The 17522-nt window shown below is 42.3% G+C and overlaps 1 protein-coding gene across 1 annotated transcript in view; it reads right to left on the bottom strand.

Annotated features, from left to right (window-relative positions):
• The window catches only part of CNTNAP5 (contactin associated protein family member 5), a 772432-nt gene that overhangs the window by 89044 nt on the left and 665866 nt on the right, over positions 1-17522 (bottom strand). Inside the window, exon 19 of the mRNA XM_012755965.3 lies at positions 9960-10184. Coding sequence (XP_012611419.2) covers positions 9960-10184 — 225 coding nt within the window. The remainder of the gene's footprint in view (positions 1-9959; positions 10185-17522) is intronic.

The following is a 17522-nucleotide window of genomic DNA, read 5'->3' on the forward strand; positions in this document are numbered from 1 at the left end:
GTTCCGTGCACGGGCGCTAAGCTCGCCAGCAGGCGGCCGTCACTGTCATTCGCCATTTGGACAAACTAATCATAGTTCTCACGTACGATGTTCATGAGACTGTTGGGGTTTTCTAAGAAAGAAGATTCTCATTCCCTGTATGGAGAAAGGAACATCTCTCTATAAGGACTCTGGGAAAAAGGCAGAAAAATAAGGCCGGGACCCCACAGCCAGAGTGCAGACGGCCCTTCAGTTCCGTCTGTGCCCCTGTACCTGCACCTTGCCCTCCGCTTTGGACAATCTTGGTTTACTTTCTACATACTAGAGAACAAGTCAGCCTAAGGTGGAAGTGGAAAGGGACTTACCTGCCTGAAGAGGGAGAAGCAGGACTAGAATGGGACCGGGACTGTGCAAGCTGTGCCTGGTTTCTCCCTGGCTTCCGGCCGCAGCGGCCTCCGCTGTGCAGAAGGGCCAGGCTGAGCTCCTCCCCACGCCTTCCCCTCCGCATGCCTCCGCAGAGACCGGGCCGGAGGCAGCCTTCCTCCTTCATCTGCTCTCTCCTTTCCAAAACTGTGTTGAAATTTCTCACCCAAACTAAGCTCTCTTCTGTTCTCTTCATCTTTTCGAGTTGCTATCTTTTTCATGTTTTTAGTTGTTTTGTGTCATATGGGAAGAGTTACCGAAGGGAGGGGCGATAAATGTGCTCCTTCATCGTCCATGTTTAAATAAGAACATGCATTTAGTACATGCAATTTTTCTGAATCAAAATAAAAATTCTGGTGAGCCCTACTAATACTTTTAAAATCACTTTTTTTTAGAAAGTAGCGCTCCCTGATGTGTTGTTCCACTACGGCGTTTCAACTGGCAGTGACTGTCAAATGTGGTCGTCAGTCTCAGAGCTGGGGGCTCTGGCTGCACCCCGCAGCTCGCATCACGGAAATAGGCACCAATGCAGACATGCGACTTCTTCTTCACTCAGTAGTCCTGTGTACCCCCACGTGCACCGAGTGACTGGCTCAGTAGAGGGAGGTAAGTGGCAACCTCTTTTATTGGCAATGTATTTCTAAGTATTGCAGTGAGGTTTTAGCAGTCCTTATATATCTCCCCATTATTTCTGCCTGGCCCATATTTTAAATGGAGATCTATAAACAAAGTAGCACAAGGGGCTCCAGGAATTGAATATAGAATTCCTGACAAAGCACACGACCTAAAAGAAAGCTCACACAGACACTGAAAGGAAACGACAGGTCCCATGAGGGAAGTGCACATAGCGCGGTGACAGGTCAGAGAACAGAGCAGAAGGTTCACAAGTTAAAAAGTAAGACTAACGGGCTTTGATTTCCAGCCCTACTGAGTCCTTGCTGTGACCTCCGGAACATTTGTTTAGCCTTTCTGGGCCAAAATTTCCTTATCTGTAAAATGGGGAAATATTAGTAGCAACTCCATAGTAATTGTGTGAGAATGAAATGATTTAATCATGGACGGTGATGAAGCCCCGTCCTGGCACACAGTCAGCACTTTATAGGCTTCAGCTGCCACCACCCGTTCTCTAGCTGGGAGATCAAAGAAGGCTGTATGTGGTTGGTGGCAGAAATTTAAACTGGATTCTTAAGGTTGAAATTATTCCCCGCCTATCTCTTCCCTGTAGCTTTAAAATGGGTAATTTGATTTCCAGAGTCCTTATTTCTTAACATCGTGAGGTCAAGCTACTTATTAAAGTGAAAACACATCTTCAGTAACTTTGAGTTAGGAGAAATAGTGATAATTCAAGGCCTACTTGCCGAACAAAAGGAGAGCTGAATAAGCCCCGAGCTCGGGCCTTCTGCTGAATTTGTTTCACATCTCAAGATGTAAGTATTTACAGGTCAAGTGCTCTGAGAAGAATAAAAACATGTCTTTTCCCTGAGAAAAGCTTTCTTCACACTGACTCCAACTATTTTCCTAATCCTTAAACCTCTAATTAGAGTTCTAGTCCAAAAGCTAAACATTCAATCCCCCATTCTCTCTACTCCTGGCTTTAAAAAAATATATTAAAATTAAAGGTGGCTCAGTAACCTGCCAGCTCTCTGGTCTGTTGTGTAATAATAACCTTTCTTTGTATTTATTCCACATCTTTCATCTGAGTCCCTCTGAACCCATCCTAGACAGGATCTCATTAATCCCCCACAACACTGCTGGGAGACCCTTGACCACCACGATTATCCCAAATTTACAGATGAAGAACCGAGGCCCTGGTGTGCTCCTTTTTTCTTTTTACAAACAATAAAGCATCATAAGGGCAGATCAGAGTTACCCCGATTCTCACACTGCAGTTGTAAGCAACCAGCCCTGCTGAAAAAACAAACAGCTGCTCAATTCTTGGAAAATTTCAGAAGAGTTGTTTAAACTGGGAAAGTACAAAGTGAGAAGACCCAGAAGAAGCGAACAAGGCCAGGCGGCGCCAGCTCCACCGAGACCCGCTCCCAGCGTCTGCTCACAGACGCTACGCTGGCAGGACGGATCAAGCTCAAAAGGAATATTAATTACCAAGAACAGGAATATTTGAGTATTAAAAGGTATTTTCCTGCCCACCTTCACCAAAAGGCTTTGGGGAGGCACCTGGAGGATCTGCCCTCTCCCCGGGCCGGCCCGCTGCGATCCTATGGCCTCTTCTCGTGGCCTCCGCGGGCGCTCACACTGGCTAGACAGGGACCGCCTTTGCGGCTCAATCAAAACCGCAGTTCAATCCAACAACACCCGAGGCCCGCCGTGGGCTGAGGGTCTCCACTGCGTGCTGACGTGGCTGGCGGGAAGCGTGTGTGAACCCTAACCCCAGAGTCTCCCTGAACTCAGCAACGCCACAGTCGCTGCTCCACTGTGAGCTCACAGAGCGGCGCCCAGCACACGGTAGGGGTCATGGACCAAATGTCTGTGTCACCACAAAATCCGTACGTGGGGGCTTAACTCTCAGTGTGGCTGTATTGGGGATGAAGCCTTAGGGCGTAATTAAGGTTAACCGAGGCCATAAGGGCGGGGCCCTCATCCTATAGAGTTAGTGTTCTTAAGTGAAGAGACACAAACACCAACGCTCTGAGGAAAGGACACAGGAGCACACGGAGGAGAGGGGGCTCCCCGGACACCAGTCTGCCAACACCTTGATCTTGGACTTCCCAACTTCAGAATGGTTGAAAATAAATTTCTGTTGTTTAAGTAGTCCAGTCTGGGGTATTTTGTTATGACAGCCCTAGCGAACTAAGACGGTAGGTATTAAATGGAAGTTTGTAGAGTTAATTTTACACTGATATTTCCTAGCTTTATTTCCATACTAGCCTTTGACTCCTTCTCTTTGCCGAGGGACTTAAAAGACTGGCTGAGATACTGCTGGTCCCCTGTGTTGGTTCCTTGGATGCTGTCACGTGCAGCCCACACCCAGAGTGGCTGCGGTGGAGGCAGGGGGCCCCCGAATGCTTGCCTGCGACTCCGCCACCGGGTTTTGCAGAGGCCGGCCTGCAGTGAGCAGAACTCTTCACCAGTCCTGCACACATGCTCCGTCCCCTGGTTTTCAGTTTTTATAGTTCTCTCTCTCTCTCTCTCTCTCTCTCTCTCCATACACATATATACATTTTTTTTTCTTTTAGAAACATCAGAGGAGTTCCCAGAATGTCTGTTGCAGAGGTCATTTGAGAAAGTCATTTTGAAATCTTTCGTTCTCCTGCTTGGACATATGAAAATCTGCTGCCTGTGCCTAGTGGCAGCCGGGGGGAGGGGGGCGGGGAGGGGCACCTTGCGCCTTATCCTTCTTTCGGGTAATGCCCCACCCATCAAGTGCACTGCTTCTAGACATGGGGAAATTTCCATTTCCTCTTTGTATTAAATCTTAACCCCAAATGTCCTGTATCCCAGCTGTCACATTCACGCTCTGATAACCCAAGGATGCAGATGATTCATATTATTACCATTATCGATAAGAAAGTAAAATGTGTTTTGCACTTTACCATTTACAAACACATCTACTTGTGTTTTCTCATTAGACTCACTCCACTCAGTTTTCTATTGAAAAAACACTATAGGCTGAGTGATCCAGACAACAGAAATTCATGTTCTCACAGATCCGGAGGCTGAGAAGAGCAAAAACAAGGCGCGGGCAGACCTGGGTCCTGGCGAGGGCTGTCCCCCTGGCTTGGAGACGGTGCCTCCTTCATGCCTCGCGTGGCACTGAGAGAGACAGAGAGTTCTCCCATGTCTCTTGCTTTACAGTTACTCATTCTATTGGATTAGGTGTCCAATTTTACGATCTCATCTAACCTAATTAATCCCTTACTCCAGATACAGCCACACTGAGGGTCAGGACTTCGACGTGGAACTTGAGAAGTGAGTCAGTTCACCGCCCACTTCAGAGCCACCTTCAAGGACTTGTGGGCACATCACGAAATAAGGCACCCACCACAACAAAGAGAAGAGGGGCCGGGACGACTCCCCAGACCCAGCTCTGCTGGGCGAGCCGCTCGCTCTCCACCCAGGCCCCGCTTAGCACCACAGACTGACCGTGTGACTCGGGACATGTCCTTTGCTCCTGCCCCGTCTTTGTCCTTCCTCTAGGAGGGCGAGGTGACCGGGAGGACCCTGGTCCCCCCTCTGGAGGTCACAGTGCACCAGGACCTTATCATCGTGAAACGGATAATGAAAGGGCGACAAGAGATGGTTGGAAACACCAGAAATGCAAGAGATGAAGCAACCAAAACAAATGCTGGGAGATATCAGAAGACTTTTTGGAATTTTAAATTCAAAACCAGCGATGTGTTGCTTGACACAAACCCAGAGACTGAAGTGGGCAAGGCTTAGTAAGGCCAAGGAAAGTAGCCTCCCAGGGCATGTTTCTCTGTCTGTCAGGATTGCTGCTGCTCTGAGGAACTCCAACATATGCTGGTGGCAGAGAGGGGGTGAGAGGAGGCAGCACGAAACTTAGCAGGGCACCCGTGAGAAAGCAGTGAGGGTGGGGCTGCCCTAGGTCAACCCAGCCCCGGCCAGCAGCTGCGGAGTTTTGTTCTTTGAAGATGCTCCCTCCCTGGATTCCTTCTTACTCCTGCCTCTCTTGAGCTAGTCTGCTCTAAACATAACGTGTCTCAGTTCATCACTATTCCCTCCAAGGTGTGTGTAATCACAAATGCAGACAGTGCATCTTATGAATGCATATGTTTAAAAAAAGAAGATTGATAAAAGGGAAACACTGAAGCAAAGTCAGACAGACCATTTGTTGCTGGAGGGCAGAGAACAGCCACCTGCGAAGGTGACCTGAGAGCCTCTTTGGTTTGCAGCCCAAAGGATTTCTCCATAGATGGACGGCCTTAGAGTTAGCAGCACATATTCTCAACTTGAGCTCTTATTTCTACCAACAGGGAGCCAAGAAGGACAGATGGTGAAAGAATAGAAACAAGAATTGATTGGGAAAAATATATATATATTTAATCTTAAATACAAATAAAATGGAGAAAAGGAGAAACAATCAAAGAAACATTTTTTATTAAAAAAACATAATGTCTGGCTAGAGAAGACAAACTTATCTTTCATGACCCAACTCAAGTGTCATCCTGTCCATGAAGCCTCCACTCTACTTCTAACAGCCTTCTACTTAGTGTCTATGGCATCCGGTGCCCTCATTTATGCGTCTGTCCCCTGGTCAGTTTCCATAAAGGCAGGGCAGGGTCCTTTCTATCTCTCTCTCCAGGATCTGAACTGGTGCCTGTCCCATGAGAGGTGCTCCATGAATATTTGGCAAGTGGCAAGTTTGAGATGAACTCCTGGCACTATAGAGAAGGCAGAGCCTTCACACAACGAAATGCCATGAAGATTAAGCTTTAGAACACTCTCATCTCCCTCTCTAGACCCCTTTCCCATGTTAAAGACCCTTCTGCTCTGATCACCATGTCTCTGAGAAGTCGTCTGTGGCCTAAAGCTTTGGGTTAGGGAACACAACGGCCTTCTCTTTCTTAAGGACTCTCTGACCTCAAAATGCCTCTCCTTCTGCCTCTGCTCTTCCATCCCAGAAATTAAAATCCTTTTGTTCATTTTGGAAAAACGACCTGTTTGCATTTGAAAAGGTAGCAGCGGCTTAACCCAAATAAGTCTCTAGTTGGAGAAATTTCAAAAATAATGATTAAGGGCAAAGAAGAATTCCAGTCAGAGCCCGGCCAGGGCGAGGCCTGCGTGGGTGACCTGCGGTCACGCGGTCACACGGGGTCAGCAGTACAACATAAACGTGCAGGCCGAGCATTTGACTCAATGCTTCCCCTAACTCCATCCACCGCTGCCCAACCAAAAGTGCTGAGATTAGAGCCACATTGCATGACCTGGCTGTGGACATTTGTTGTCTCCTGGGACAGCAAGGCGGACGCCTTCGTAATTTCCCCCAGATACCAAAGGTGTCTTCAATCAAGAAATGTCAAGAAACCTAGACTGACAGAAGCTCTTTATTTCTTTGCAGAAAGGTATGAATCAATCTTATTATGAAAACTCTCACAGATAAAGACCTTCCCGTGTAAACCCTTTGGCATTTCCACTCTTCTGATCTTTCTCCAACCTGCAAGTTCCCTTAACTTCCAAAAGAATTTCAGAGTCACATTAAGAACACTCCTGGCTCTTTACAGCGCCGTGCCCCACCCCGCCACGTGGCCCTCTGGTAATGAGGTCAAGGGCCGAGCAGAGCAAACACGCTGCGAACAGGCTACGAGGATATCAATTCTTAATTCCTCAAAGCAGCATTTCAAAGTCTGCAAGCAAAGCCTTAACAGAGAGAAATATTCATGCAAAACTATACAAGAAGGAAATAAAGAATCACAAAACCTAAGACTCGGGAAGAAACCCAGAGGTTATTATTTTTCCCTCTCATTCACTGCTGAGGTTATTATTATGTTTTCTCCGAAACAAAATCATTTAATTATTATTTGAAGACCTCCCATGACAAGGAATTCACCACTCAAGGTATTTGATCCCATTGTTATAATCCCTGAATTCCCAGAAGATTTGTCTTTAAAGTTAGTCAAATTCTACCTTCTAGCCAGGTTGCTTTAAAAATCTGGATACTGTGACTCACTCCTGTATCTAGACTGCTTTGCAAAAAGTTGAAGGCAGTTTTTCAGTCTCTCTTTTTCTTTATCTGTAGACAGCACCAGGCCTTGCTTATCTTTGCTTGTCTTCACAGTTCCCGATACTGTGCAACTAGACTTCTAATTATCCGGGAAGTTAATGAAAGAATGAAGGGATGAGCACATATCTCAGCCGTATCTCTGCAGTGTAAGGAGACGGCGGGGGAAGCCCAGGACTCCAAGGCAGGCCATCCTCCACCGCTGCCTGCTGCAGTGGGGCTCCCAGGGCTGTTCTGAGCCAGAGTGGGGAAGGGGTCACTCCATTACCAGCCACAGCCTGGACACTCATCTCTCCTGAGTTAGCCTGAGCTGCAAGGACTCACACTTGAGCTTTCACACGTGCCCTGAGAACTAAGCTCAAAACAAACAAACAAACGAGACAATATTTCCTTGTTTCCTGCCTGTAGCCAGGGTTTAAAAAAATTCAGGTCCCTATGGGATTAGGCAGAGCTTTTAATGAAGTAAGGCTTCAGGGTGTAAGAAGATAGGGGCAGGGTAGAATTCAAGAATGCCTTCCCAATTAAATAAAAACATTATGTGGAAAAAAAATAAAAACAACACTCAGTTTATCCCTTGTGGTTAAGAATACAGAATATGTCACCAGATTGGGAAAAATAAGTTGAATCCTAACTCAGTTGCTTATTTGCTGGGAGATTTTGAGCAAATTATTTAATATTATATGCATCAGTTTCCAAAACTATAAAAAACTGGGTATATTACTGCCACCCATCAAACTGGTTTGCTGTGAGAATTAAGTTCTGTGTGGATTAATAGAACAGTGCCCAGCATAGAGTCATACCTGCGTGTGCATGTCTGCCTGTGTGTGTGTGTGTGTCTGCGTGTGCCAATTGATACAGTTGTGTCCATATGCACTGTCTGCATTCGTGGCAGCCATGTCTTCATGGGCACAGCCTGGCAGGGGCAAATGTCCTTGTGGAACCATACACAAGGACATAGCATATTTCCTCCAAAAATGCTCTGGAGGAAATCCTGCATCTTAGTGCTCTGCAGTCATCTTACTATGTCCAACTCCATCCCAAGACGACAATGTTGTTCAGAAGGAAGACTGCTGGGTTGATTATTGGGAGACCTGGTTCTGGCCCCAGCTGTGTCATGAATTACCTGGCTGACTGGTCCACGTCCACCTGCTGAACCTCTACCTGCCTTAGTGCCTCAGGTAGCCTTGTCAACCTCACAGAGGCATGATAGGGCAGAGTTTAAGGCCTGGTATGTTTATGTAATGGTCCTAATCATAACCACATAAAGGCTACTGATAAATAGGAAGTGTAACAACCCATAATGTTTCCCCTCCCTCTCGCAGGCTCTGCAAGGCCAGATGGACTTGGAATGACCAATCATCATCCTAGTTTCTTTGTCTCTCTCTCTGTCTCCTTCTCTCTCTGTTCTTACCTTCCATTTTGCTCTTAGAATGAATGAGGCCTGTTACATCCATGTATCAGTCTTATTAGTATTGCACTTCTTAGAGTCCTCACAAGGTCTAGAGAGTACACCGTGTATGGGGCATACCCCAGGCTTCCTTCCTGCCAGGCCCCACCACTGTTCACCCTGAAACTTAGCTGCATGGATTGGGCAGAATCCATCAAAAGCCAAGACTCAACTCACGATAAAGCAGATTGCAAGAGGAGGAAAGGCACGTTCTTGATCAAAGGTCAGTGATCTTTGAGGTCATACTCCAGAGATGTCCACATCTTTGCCCTTTTTGCCTATTCCAGCAATTGTCCCATCTCATAGGATTTTGATCTAACAGTGTCTTTGGCTGTGATTAGATCAAGGGTCCTTATCCTTGCAGGGTGGGATTAAGCATCATGGGAAGAAAACCTGAATTCTCTTAGCGGCCATCATAACTGGTGCTCTTCAACATTTCTTGCATGAAGTGAGTTCTACCCCCTTTATTATTGTTATCATTTCATATTCCATTTGTCCACGTTCTTTCTAAAATCTGATTCTCACCTATTTTTTAAATTAATAATGGATAATTTAGACATTAGAGCCTAGGTTCTATTAGATACCCTGCAAGTTGAGAAATGATCTCTTCCTCAGGTACTAGAATATTGAGTTTGCCATTAGTCCAGGGCTTCAATAATAATGTACCATAGCCTTGAAAAAAATAAGTTAGTCTATTTATATAGTGTTAAGGGAAAAAATGCCCTGTAAGTATTTGTGAATTTTAAATCAAGTTGAAATAATTGTAAAAAGAAAGGAAGTGATAAAATTGTGATTTACATAAAAATAGTATTATAGTTTTATTAAATAAAAAAATGCCCCAAATCTTATGTTTTAGAATAGCAAGTGCCAAGTTTGTCATTATGTAAGAATTTTAAGCCTCAAAAAACATCTGCTTCTCAGAAGCAAGCCCCTTATTCTACAAGGTTACGACTCGCACAGACTACTTCTCTCTAAGACCAGGACAATCGTCTTCTATTAAATGCAGCCTGCATTTATGCTCGTTGTTTTAACAGCCCTCCGTAAAGAGGACTGCAGCAAAGATGACAGGATATATGTGCCAAGTGTCCTTCTGAAATTCAGATATGCTTATGATCTTCTCCTTTGCACTTAATGGATTCCAGCACAGAATAAATAATAAAGAATTACTGCTACACAGTTGAGGCAAATTAAAGTCAATGCATTTGAAACTTCAGCAGTGAATTGACACCAGCCCTGAATACCAATTGCAACTCATAAAAGTAAAGTATAATCAAGGGTTTGCCTGGAAGTCTGGAAATATGCTGCCCAGGTGGGAGCAACTTGAGGTGGAAATTATACGGAGTTCTGGAGGGCACACACTGTCCCTCCAGCCCAGGCTGACGCTCCACCGGGCTTCATGCCATCAGTACTTACCATTCTTGCAGAGCAGAACAGCCAGGAAGTCCTGAGAAGAAGAATTGATAAAGAACAAAAGACTGGGTGCCTGGGCCGTCACAAAGCTAAATGCAATGTTCTCCTTGGATGGAGCCGAATCTGTGTAAATAGCTGAGGATGAGAGGCTTATATTCTTGGTCACAGGGTAGGGGTCTTGAAACGTGTAAGTAACCGACGTGCCCGCCTCAAAAACAGCAGAAACCTCTGCAAAATATAAGAGGGAGAGCATACACTGAAACATTTAGTCAATTATTCCAGATGGCCTTAACTGCTTGTTTCTTATTTCCTCTGCACCAGGCATGGTGTGAGGGGTTTCACATGAATCATATAATGTGTTCCCCACAATAATTTTGAAGTGGCAGAAGTCATCACTCTTATTTACAAATGAGAAACTTGAGGCTCACAGAGGTTACTTATGCACCTTGAACAAAGTTGCTAGCCAGAAGAGACAGCTCAGGTTCGCTTCCTGAAATTTAGGTCCAGTTCAACATTCATACCTCTGCAGAATGATTACCATGTGCCAAGCTAATATCCTGAGAAGCAGGGATCAAATGTCCCTGCCTCCAGCACAGCACACGGAGATTTATTGGCACCATTTTACTTTCAAAATTGCGATCCTAACAGTTCTGCTTTGTGTTTTTCCGGTGTTTCAGGAAAATTGTGAATGGGCTCTAAGTTAATGAGAGTCAGCCATGGGTGTGGGCAGCGATAATTCTCTATGGTGTTGGGTATAAAGTGAGGATCAATGGGAATAGTAAAGAACGCATTTATGGAAACAATAGAAAAGGCATAGGGATCCAAATCCTGGACTCACATTTTTAGACATCTAGGCATTGGCATCAGTTCCAAAATACAGCAAAGACTTAGGTCTTTCTATGGGAAACAGTCCCTATAGCACGACACATTAGATGGAGGTCTGCCACCGCAGGGAGAAAATGGCATCTACACACTGCTGACATTCAATTAGCAGGAACCTGCAAATCACCCAGCCTCCTTGTAGGTTGCTCTCACTCCAACTGTTATCATTTTAGTTTAGAGGAACCAGCACAGCACAAATCAGGACTAGATGTGAAGTCTCACTCGATTTCATGCTGGCTGTGTGGTCCCAGGCAAGTTAGTGAATCGTATGGATAATATTTTCTCATCCGGTGAATGGGAATCACAACACCGACCTCATCAGTATTTCTATGCAGATAAATGAGATGATGTGTGCAAAGCACTTAAGAGAGTGGCCCAACATAGTGTGAACTGTAGACTCTCTGTGTTAGAAGAGAATTTAACCTGAACCCATCCCAGCAGCCTTTACACAATGTATCTCATTATTGACTGCAAATCTGTCCAAATGCTGAGATATTCTCCTCAGATCAAGGCTGCTTTTGTGTTCACTTTAAATTTTATCTCTATACAATATCAGAGTGTGTAGGAAAGGTTCCTTCATAGAGCAACCTTAGATCTAGTAGCAAATCTCTGTCATAAAAATTGCACAGTAAACATGAACCCATATCGGCATGATTAATTTCTCTTTGTCCTGAATGACATGTAGAATGTTTCTAATTCTCCATGAAATTCTCTGATTGAGTTGGTAGAACCTTAGAACATAATCAAACCTGGCTTTTGCCTCCTAATTCTATTGCAAATCTGTTCCACCTTGTGAAGATTCTGTAACAATCTGTAATAGTGCCAAAAAATTTAAAGTCGCATATTTATGCATATTGCCTTGCAGATTGGGAATATTAGTTCATTTTTATCAAAGGTTCAGAGGAAGTATTTTGCATTTATCATGAAGGTTATGACATTGGTACTTCTGATTATGAAAATATGTAGCAGACACTTATAAGAGTGAGAATTTTGATTAATTATCAGCTTGATTCAGGCATTTTCCTTGGGTGAATTTTCTAAGGGACATTTGGCCTACATTTTGAGCTACCATCTCCTAGTTAATAGAATAAAGGGCTTTTATTTGATGTTTGTGTGCATGCTTAAACAGACATCTAATTCAGAGCATTCTATTATTAATAGCATATTAGATATGGGCATGTACAGTATATTACTTTTTTCTTTGTACTTAGGACAAGAAATTAAAAATAAAAAGCACTTTGTAATTAGAAACGTCAAACCAAATTTCTATTGTCATTCTTCCTCCAACTCCAGTTCTAACTAATGTTTAGATATTGTCTATTTTTAGCACGCTAACTTCAGCTACACACCTAGACTCCGTTATTCTTTCAGTTTCTGTGTTTTGTAATCTAAAAGTTTAAGTTTTTTGATCTGAGAGACTGAGTTGCCTGAACATCCAATACCATTAAACAGATGAAATCACTTAATCTGAAGGTCATTTCTAATGACCATCATTCTACTCCGGGGCCACAGTGCCAATATCAATGACATCCCTTGAGCACCCACTCGGAGGAAGGAACTATGCTGACTAGGTTCTGAGGAGGTAAGACACACATTTAAAAAAATGAACACCAATGGAAGTTAGCCTGGGCAGTGGTGTGTGAGTGGCAGAGACCAGGGTTCCCAGAGCTCCCAGAGCTGGTGGCTCTGAGAGCCCGAGCAGCCGAGAAAACCTGCCAGAGGAGCTCAGCACTGGCTGGGCCTTGACGGGTGGCAGGAGCTGTGAGGAGCTGGGAAACAGGATGGCACTGGGAGGCGTCCTGTCGCCGAGCCCTGTGGAGCTGGCTGACCTGGAGCTGGAACCTGGCTCTGCCCGTCTCTTGCTGTCACAGGGCCCCACTCAACCCCAGGCTGCTCAAATACAAATTGGGGTGAATTCAGTCTTGGAATGGGCAGAAGGATTGGAAGAAAATACGTGCAAGCACGGTGCCTGGTAGGAACTCAAACAGTAGCTGGTCCTAATAATAGCGACAGAATTAAATTTGGAATTGGAACAAACAGAAAGAGGAGTCCTGGGTAATAAGCCGTCTAGTGGTTACTTGGAAATCATCCAGGCTGTAATTAATTTAGAAAAAAATCAAACTAACTAAATACAAATTAAACAACTGGAAATTTGAAAATTGAATGAATATTTCAAAAATTATTATTACTTTTTTTAATGATACTGGTCCTTTGGATATGTGTTTTTAATGAGTGTTATCTTTTAGCAATACATATTATTATGTTTGTAGATGAGTTACTATTATATCTGGGATTTGCTTCAAAATCACAGAGGAAGAGGGCAGGAAATGAGTATATGAATGAAATAAAAATGCGCATGAGTTGGTAATTGTTGAAACTAGATAATGAGCATGGGGGTTCTTAAAATCTTCTCTCTACAACAGTGTATGTTTGCCATTTTTCCATAATAAAAAGTAAAAAAATGGCATAAGTTGGAAGGAATATAAATGTTACAGAATTTCTGGATAGGTTCTTGGCAATACCTAAAAAGTACTTAAACGTAATACTATTTTTCTTCACCGAAATTCTGTTACATGTGTTTATTACATTATCTATGAACAAAATTTGGGATGATCTAAATATTTGAACAATCATAAGTATTTAGTGAGACTTTATATGCTATGAGTTATCCCAAGTGCTTCGTGAAGGGCTCATTGTATGTTAAGCACAACCCTTGTGAAAGATTCCTGTGTGCTTCACATTTATGGATGAGGAAACCCAGGGAGCTAGAGGTTGAGCTACATGGCCAGTGTCACACACTGTAGGTTGTAGATGAACCCAAGTCTGAAATTAAGCAGGTGTGGTGCCAAGAGCTGCTCTATTACTCTGTGGTCTGGAATGCTCTGGTGACAGAATGGATTAAATAAGAGAAGGAAATAGCACCAGATAGAATATACTGCAATTGTTAAAACTGATGCTTAAAAATGTTTATGATTTATATAGGAAATTTGCTTTTGAAATAAAAAATTAAAAATCCAGTATAGAAAATATAATGGATAAAATTATCTCAGCTGTACTAAATGCAAAGGAAACAATTAGAAAGACATAAAATTTTCTTTTTAATGATTATTTCTGAGTAACTAGATCAGGTTTTAACTTTTCTAGGTTTCTCAGTGTATATCCAAATACATTTTCAGATATATTATCTAACATTTTTATTTAAAAACATATTTAAATGAAAACGCCATGACCATCTTACCCGGATTCTTCATTAATGATGTGTGCATTGGGGGTTGATGGAGCTAAAGGCAAACGCACGTCAGCAAATGGTGCTGGGACAAGTGAATAAACACAGCAAAAGAATGGAGCTGGACCCCTGCCTCACAATCAGTAGAAAAATTAACACAAAATGGACCATAGATCTAAACGTAAGGGCTAAAACTATAAAACTCTTAGAAAAAGCCAGAGGTGCAAATCTTCATGACCTTGGATTAGGCAATGATTTCTTAGATGTGACACTAACAGCATAAGCAACAGAAAGAAAAATAGGTAAATTGGGCTTCAAAAGGTATTATGAAGAAAGTGAAAAGGCAACCTATAGAATGAAAGAAAATATTTGCAAATCATATATCTAATAAAGGAATTAATTGTATTCAAAATATATAACAAATTCTTACAACTGAACAGTTTAAAGAAAAAATATAAAAAATGGCAAAAGATTTGAACAGACATTTCTCAAAAAAATGATATGTATAAAAATAGAAACAAATACATGCAAAAAGGTTGAATAATAATTACTCATTAGGGAAATGTCCACCCAAACCACAATATGATATCATTTCATACCCAATAGGATGTCTAGTATCAAAAAGTCAGACAATAATAAATCTTAGCAAGGCTGTGGAGAAACTGGAACCCTCATACACTGCCAGTGAGAATGTAACATGGAGCAGCCTCTTTGAAAACAGTTTGGAAGTTCCTCTAAAGGTTTAATGTATAGTTACCGTAAGACCCAGTGATTTCACTTCTAGGTATATACAAACATATATCCATCAAAAATGTGTACATGAATGTTAATAGCAACATTATTCATAATAGCCAAATAAATGAAACCATCCCGACATCCATCAACTGATGAAAGGATGAACAAAATGTGCTTTCACACTATGGCACACTGATTAGCAATATAAAGTAAAGTAATAAAGTACTGAAAAATGCTATATAGCATGGATGAATCTTGACAACATTATCCTGGGTAAAAGAAACCAGATGCAAAAAGGCCACAAATTGCATGGTTTCATTTATATGAAATGTCCAGAATAGGGAAATGTGTAGATTAGTGGTTTCCGAGGATTGTGGGGAGAGGTGAATGGGCAATGTCTGTTAATTTGCATGGGATTTCTTGGGGGGATGATGAAAATATTCTGAAATGAGACAGTGGTGATGATTGTGCAGCTCTGTGACTATCTTAAAACTCACTGAATTGTATTCTTTAAAGGTTTTATGATATGTGAATTACGTCTCAATAATTAAAAAAAGGGAGAGAAATACACAAAGCTAAAGCTACATATGTGGAGAAATTGAATTCTATTACCATATTCCTGCAAAGAATAAAATACGAGTCATAAAAAGGCAAAAGGAACCAAAAAAATGCTGGTTGGACATCTAGTTCTAACACTTATTAGCAAGTCATTAAACCTCCACGAACCCCTCATGTGTTAACATATTAATACCTGTTCTACTAGTTTGGAGACAGGAATATATGTTGCAGTTAACTGCCAGTTAATTTTATGATAATTATTCTTTTTACCATTATAGTAAGAGAAAATGGGCCAATGAACTGTGATTCTGACCCAGGAGTAGGTAATAACAAATGTCCCTAATTCCACCCAAGATATGCCTGGTATTTACACACCATTTCCCTAAAGTATACCATGCCATAGTAGGAAGCATGGAAGACTATCCAGGAGAGAGCATCCTTTGCTCAGGGCTGTCTTGTAGCGGATGGCTCCCACTTCCATTCCAAGCCTCATTTCCCAGAGACAACTGGCATTGCTCAAAGCCTTGGTTAAAAAGCCCATAGTACAGGCATCCCAATTACTGAATATGGAGGGAATGATTTCCTTAGGATTATCAGAAGGAGGGAAAAGTTTGGAAACAGTGAAATATGAGCATGCTAAAAAGGCTAAGTACACATTTGTCTATGTAACTTATGGATCAAAATAAAAATATTGGAGGGAGCACAGGGAATATTCTAACATAGGCAGGCAAAAGACACAGTGGCATGGGCAGAAGAAAATTAATAAGAATTATTTCAGAGTAAGGAGCCAACAAAAAACAATTGGCTAAATTTAGAACAATATTATCTATAAGATGTTTGAATAATTTCCCCAGAAAAATGCAGAGAGGTCTGCTGTTCATTTTCTTTCAAGCACAAGACTTGAGGATGGGTGCTATTAATGTAAAATAATGCTTGTGCATTTTAGTGACTGTGCCTGGTAGCGTTTATTCTGTATTTGCTTATTCTAGCACGTGGCATGACCCTAAGAGTGGCATTCAGAATAAGTTTTCTAGGGTAAGTTATTCTGAGACCTCGCTCAGTGTGAACACCCAGCAGCACTTCGCTTGTCTCAGTGCACACTAAGAGCCTCCTGGGATAGGACCTGCTTGGTTTCAAGCTTCCATGCAGGGCCCAACACACTGTTGGCCCTAAAATTTATACCATTAATTTTTTCCCAAGAAGCATAATGTGCTTCGCAGCAATAATAAACAAGTAATTCAAACTAATTGGGGTGAAGTATGGCCCAAGTATGAATGAAGGGAGAGCTTCATTTATAGCATTCTTCAAAGAAGACAGGGGATGCTTTTTTGTTTTAAGTTCCAACAGTAAATTGGACTAAATAAAGCATTGTTTGGTAAAGGTGCTTGGAAAATGTGTTCTAATGAATTGATAGGATTTATTTATAATTGTCATCATTGTTTGTATGTAAATGGTGTCTTTAGTGATTAAAACATTTTATTTTAATAGCTGAAGTGCTGTTTTTGTAATGTTGTTTACATTATTTGCTCAACAAACTTTTTCCCCATCAATAAAAGAAACTTACAAATACTGCAAAGATTGATAGTAGACCAAATCTTTTGTTCTTATTTTTGAAAAATATGAAGTATTTACTCTGAATAATGAGATTTTATAGTTTCTAGAGTTATCTTGAATTAACCTAGAGATTCACACCAGGACCATCACTCCTTGTGCAAGGTGTGCATCCTTCATGATAAAGTTTTGTCATGGTATGAATTGGTAAGATTGGGAAGGGGTATGGAAAAAGCCCTGGGACAGGAATTTTGGCTCTCGTGTTCCAATCCCAGCCCACCAATGAAGTAAACATGAGCCTCTGGGCAGGGGTTTTAAAGTGTCAGACCTTTGCTCAAGTCACCTGCAGAAGAGGGAAATTTCACTAGATACACAATATTGTTTTTACTGCTTTACCTATACTCCGTTTGTCAAAATAATTTCAGATGGCTTAAGTGTCTCTAAGGCTCCTCCAGGGGTAGATTCTATGATCCTTTGGTTACATTTGTGAACTGAGGAATTGGAACTGGAGATACCAGTGTACCACTAACAATCCAGCTAACACCGCAGAAAGGAAAGCCCACCTCTTCCCACACTCAGCTGGCTGTCATGGAGTGGCCGTGGGAAGTGTGTTC

Source organism: Microcebus murinus, chromosome 8, assembly GCF_040939455.1.
Source record: "Microcebus murinus isolate Inina chromosome 8, M.murinus_Inina_mat1.0, whole genome shotgun sequence".
Classification (NCBI taxonomy): Eukaryota; Metazoa; Chordata; class Mammalia; order Primates; family Cheirogaleidae; genus Microcebus; species Microcebus murinus.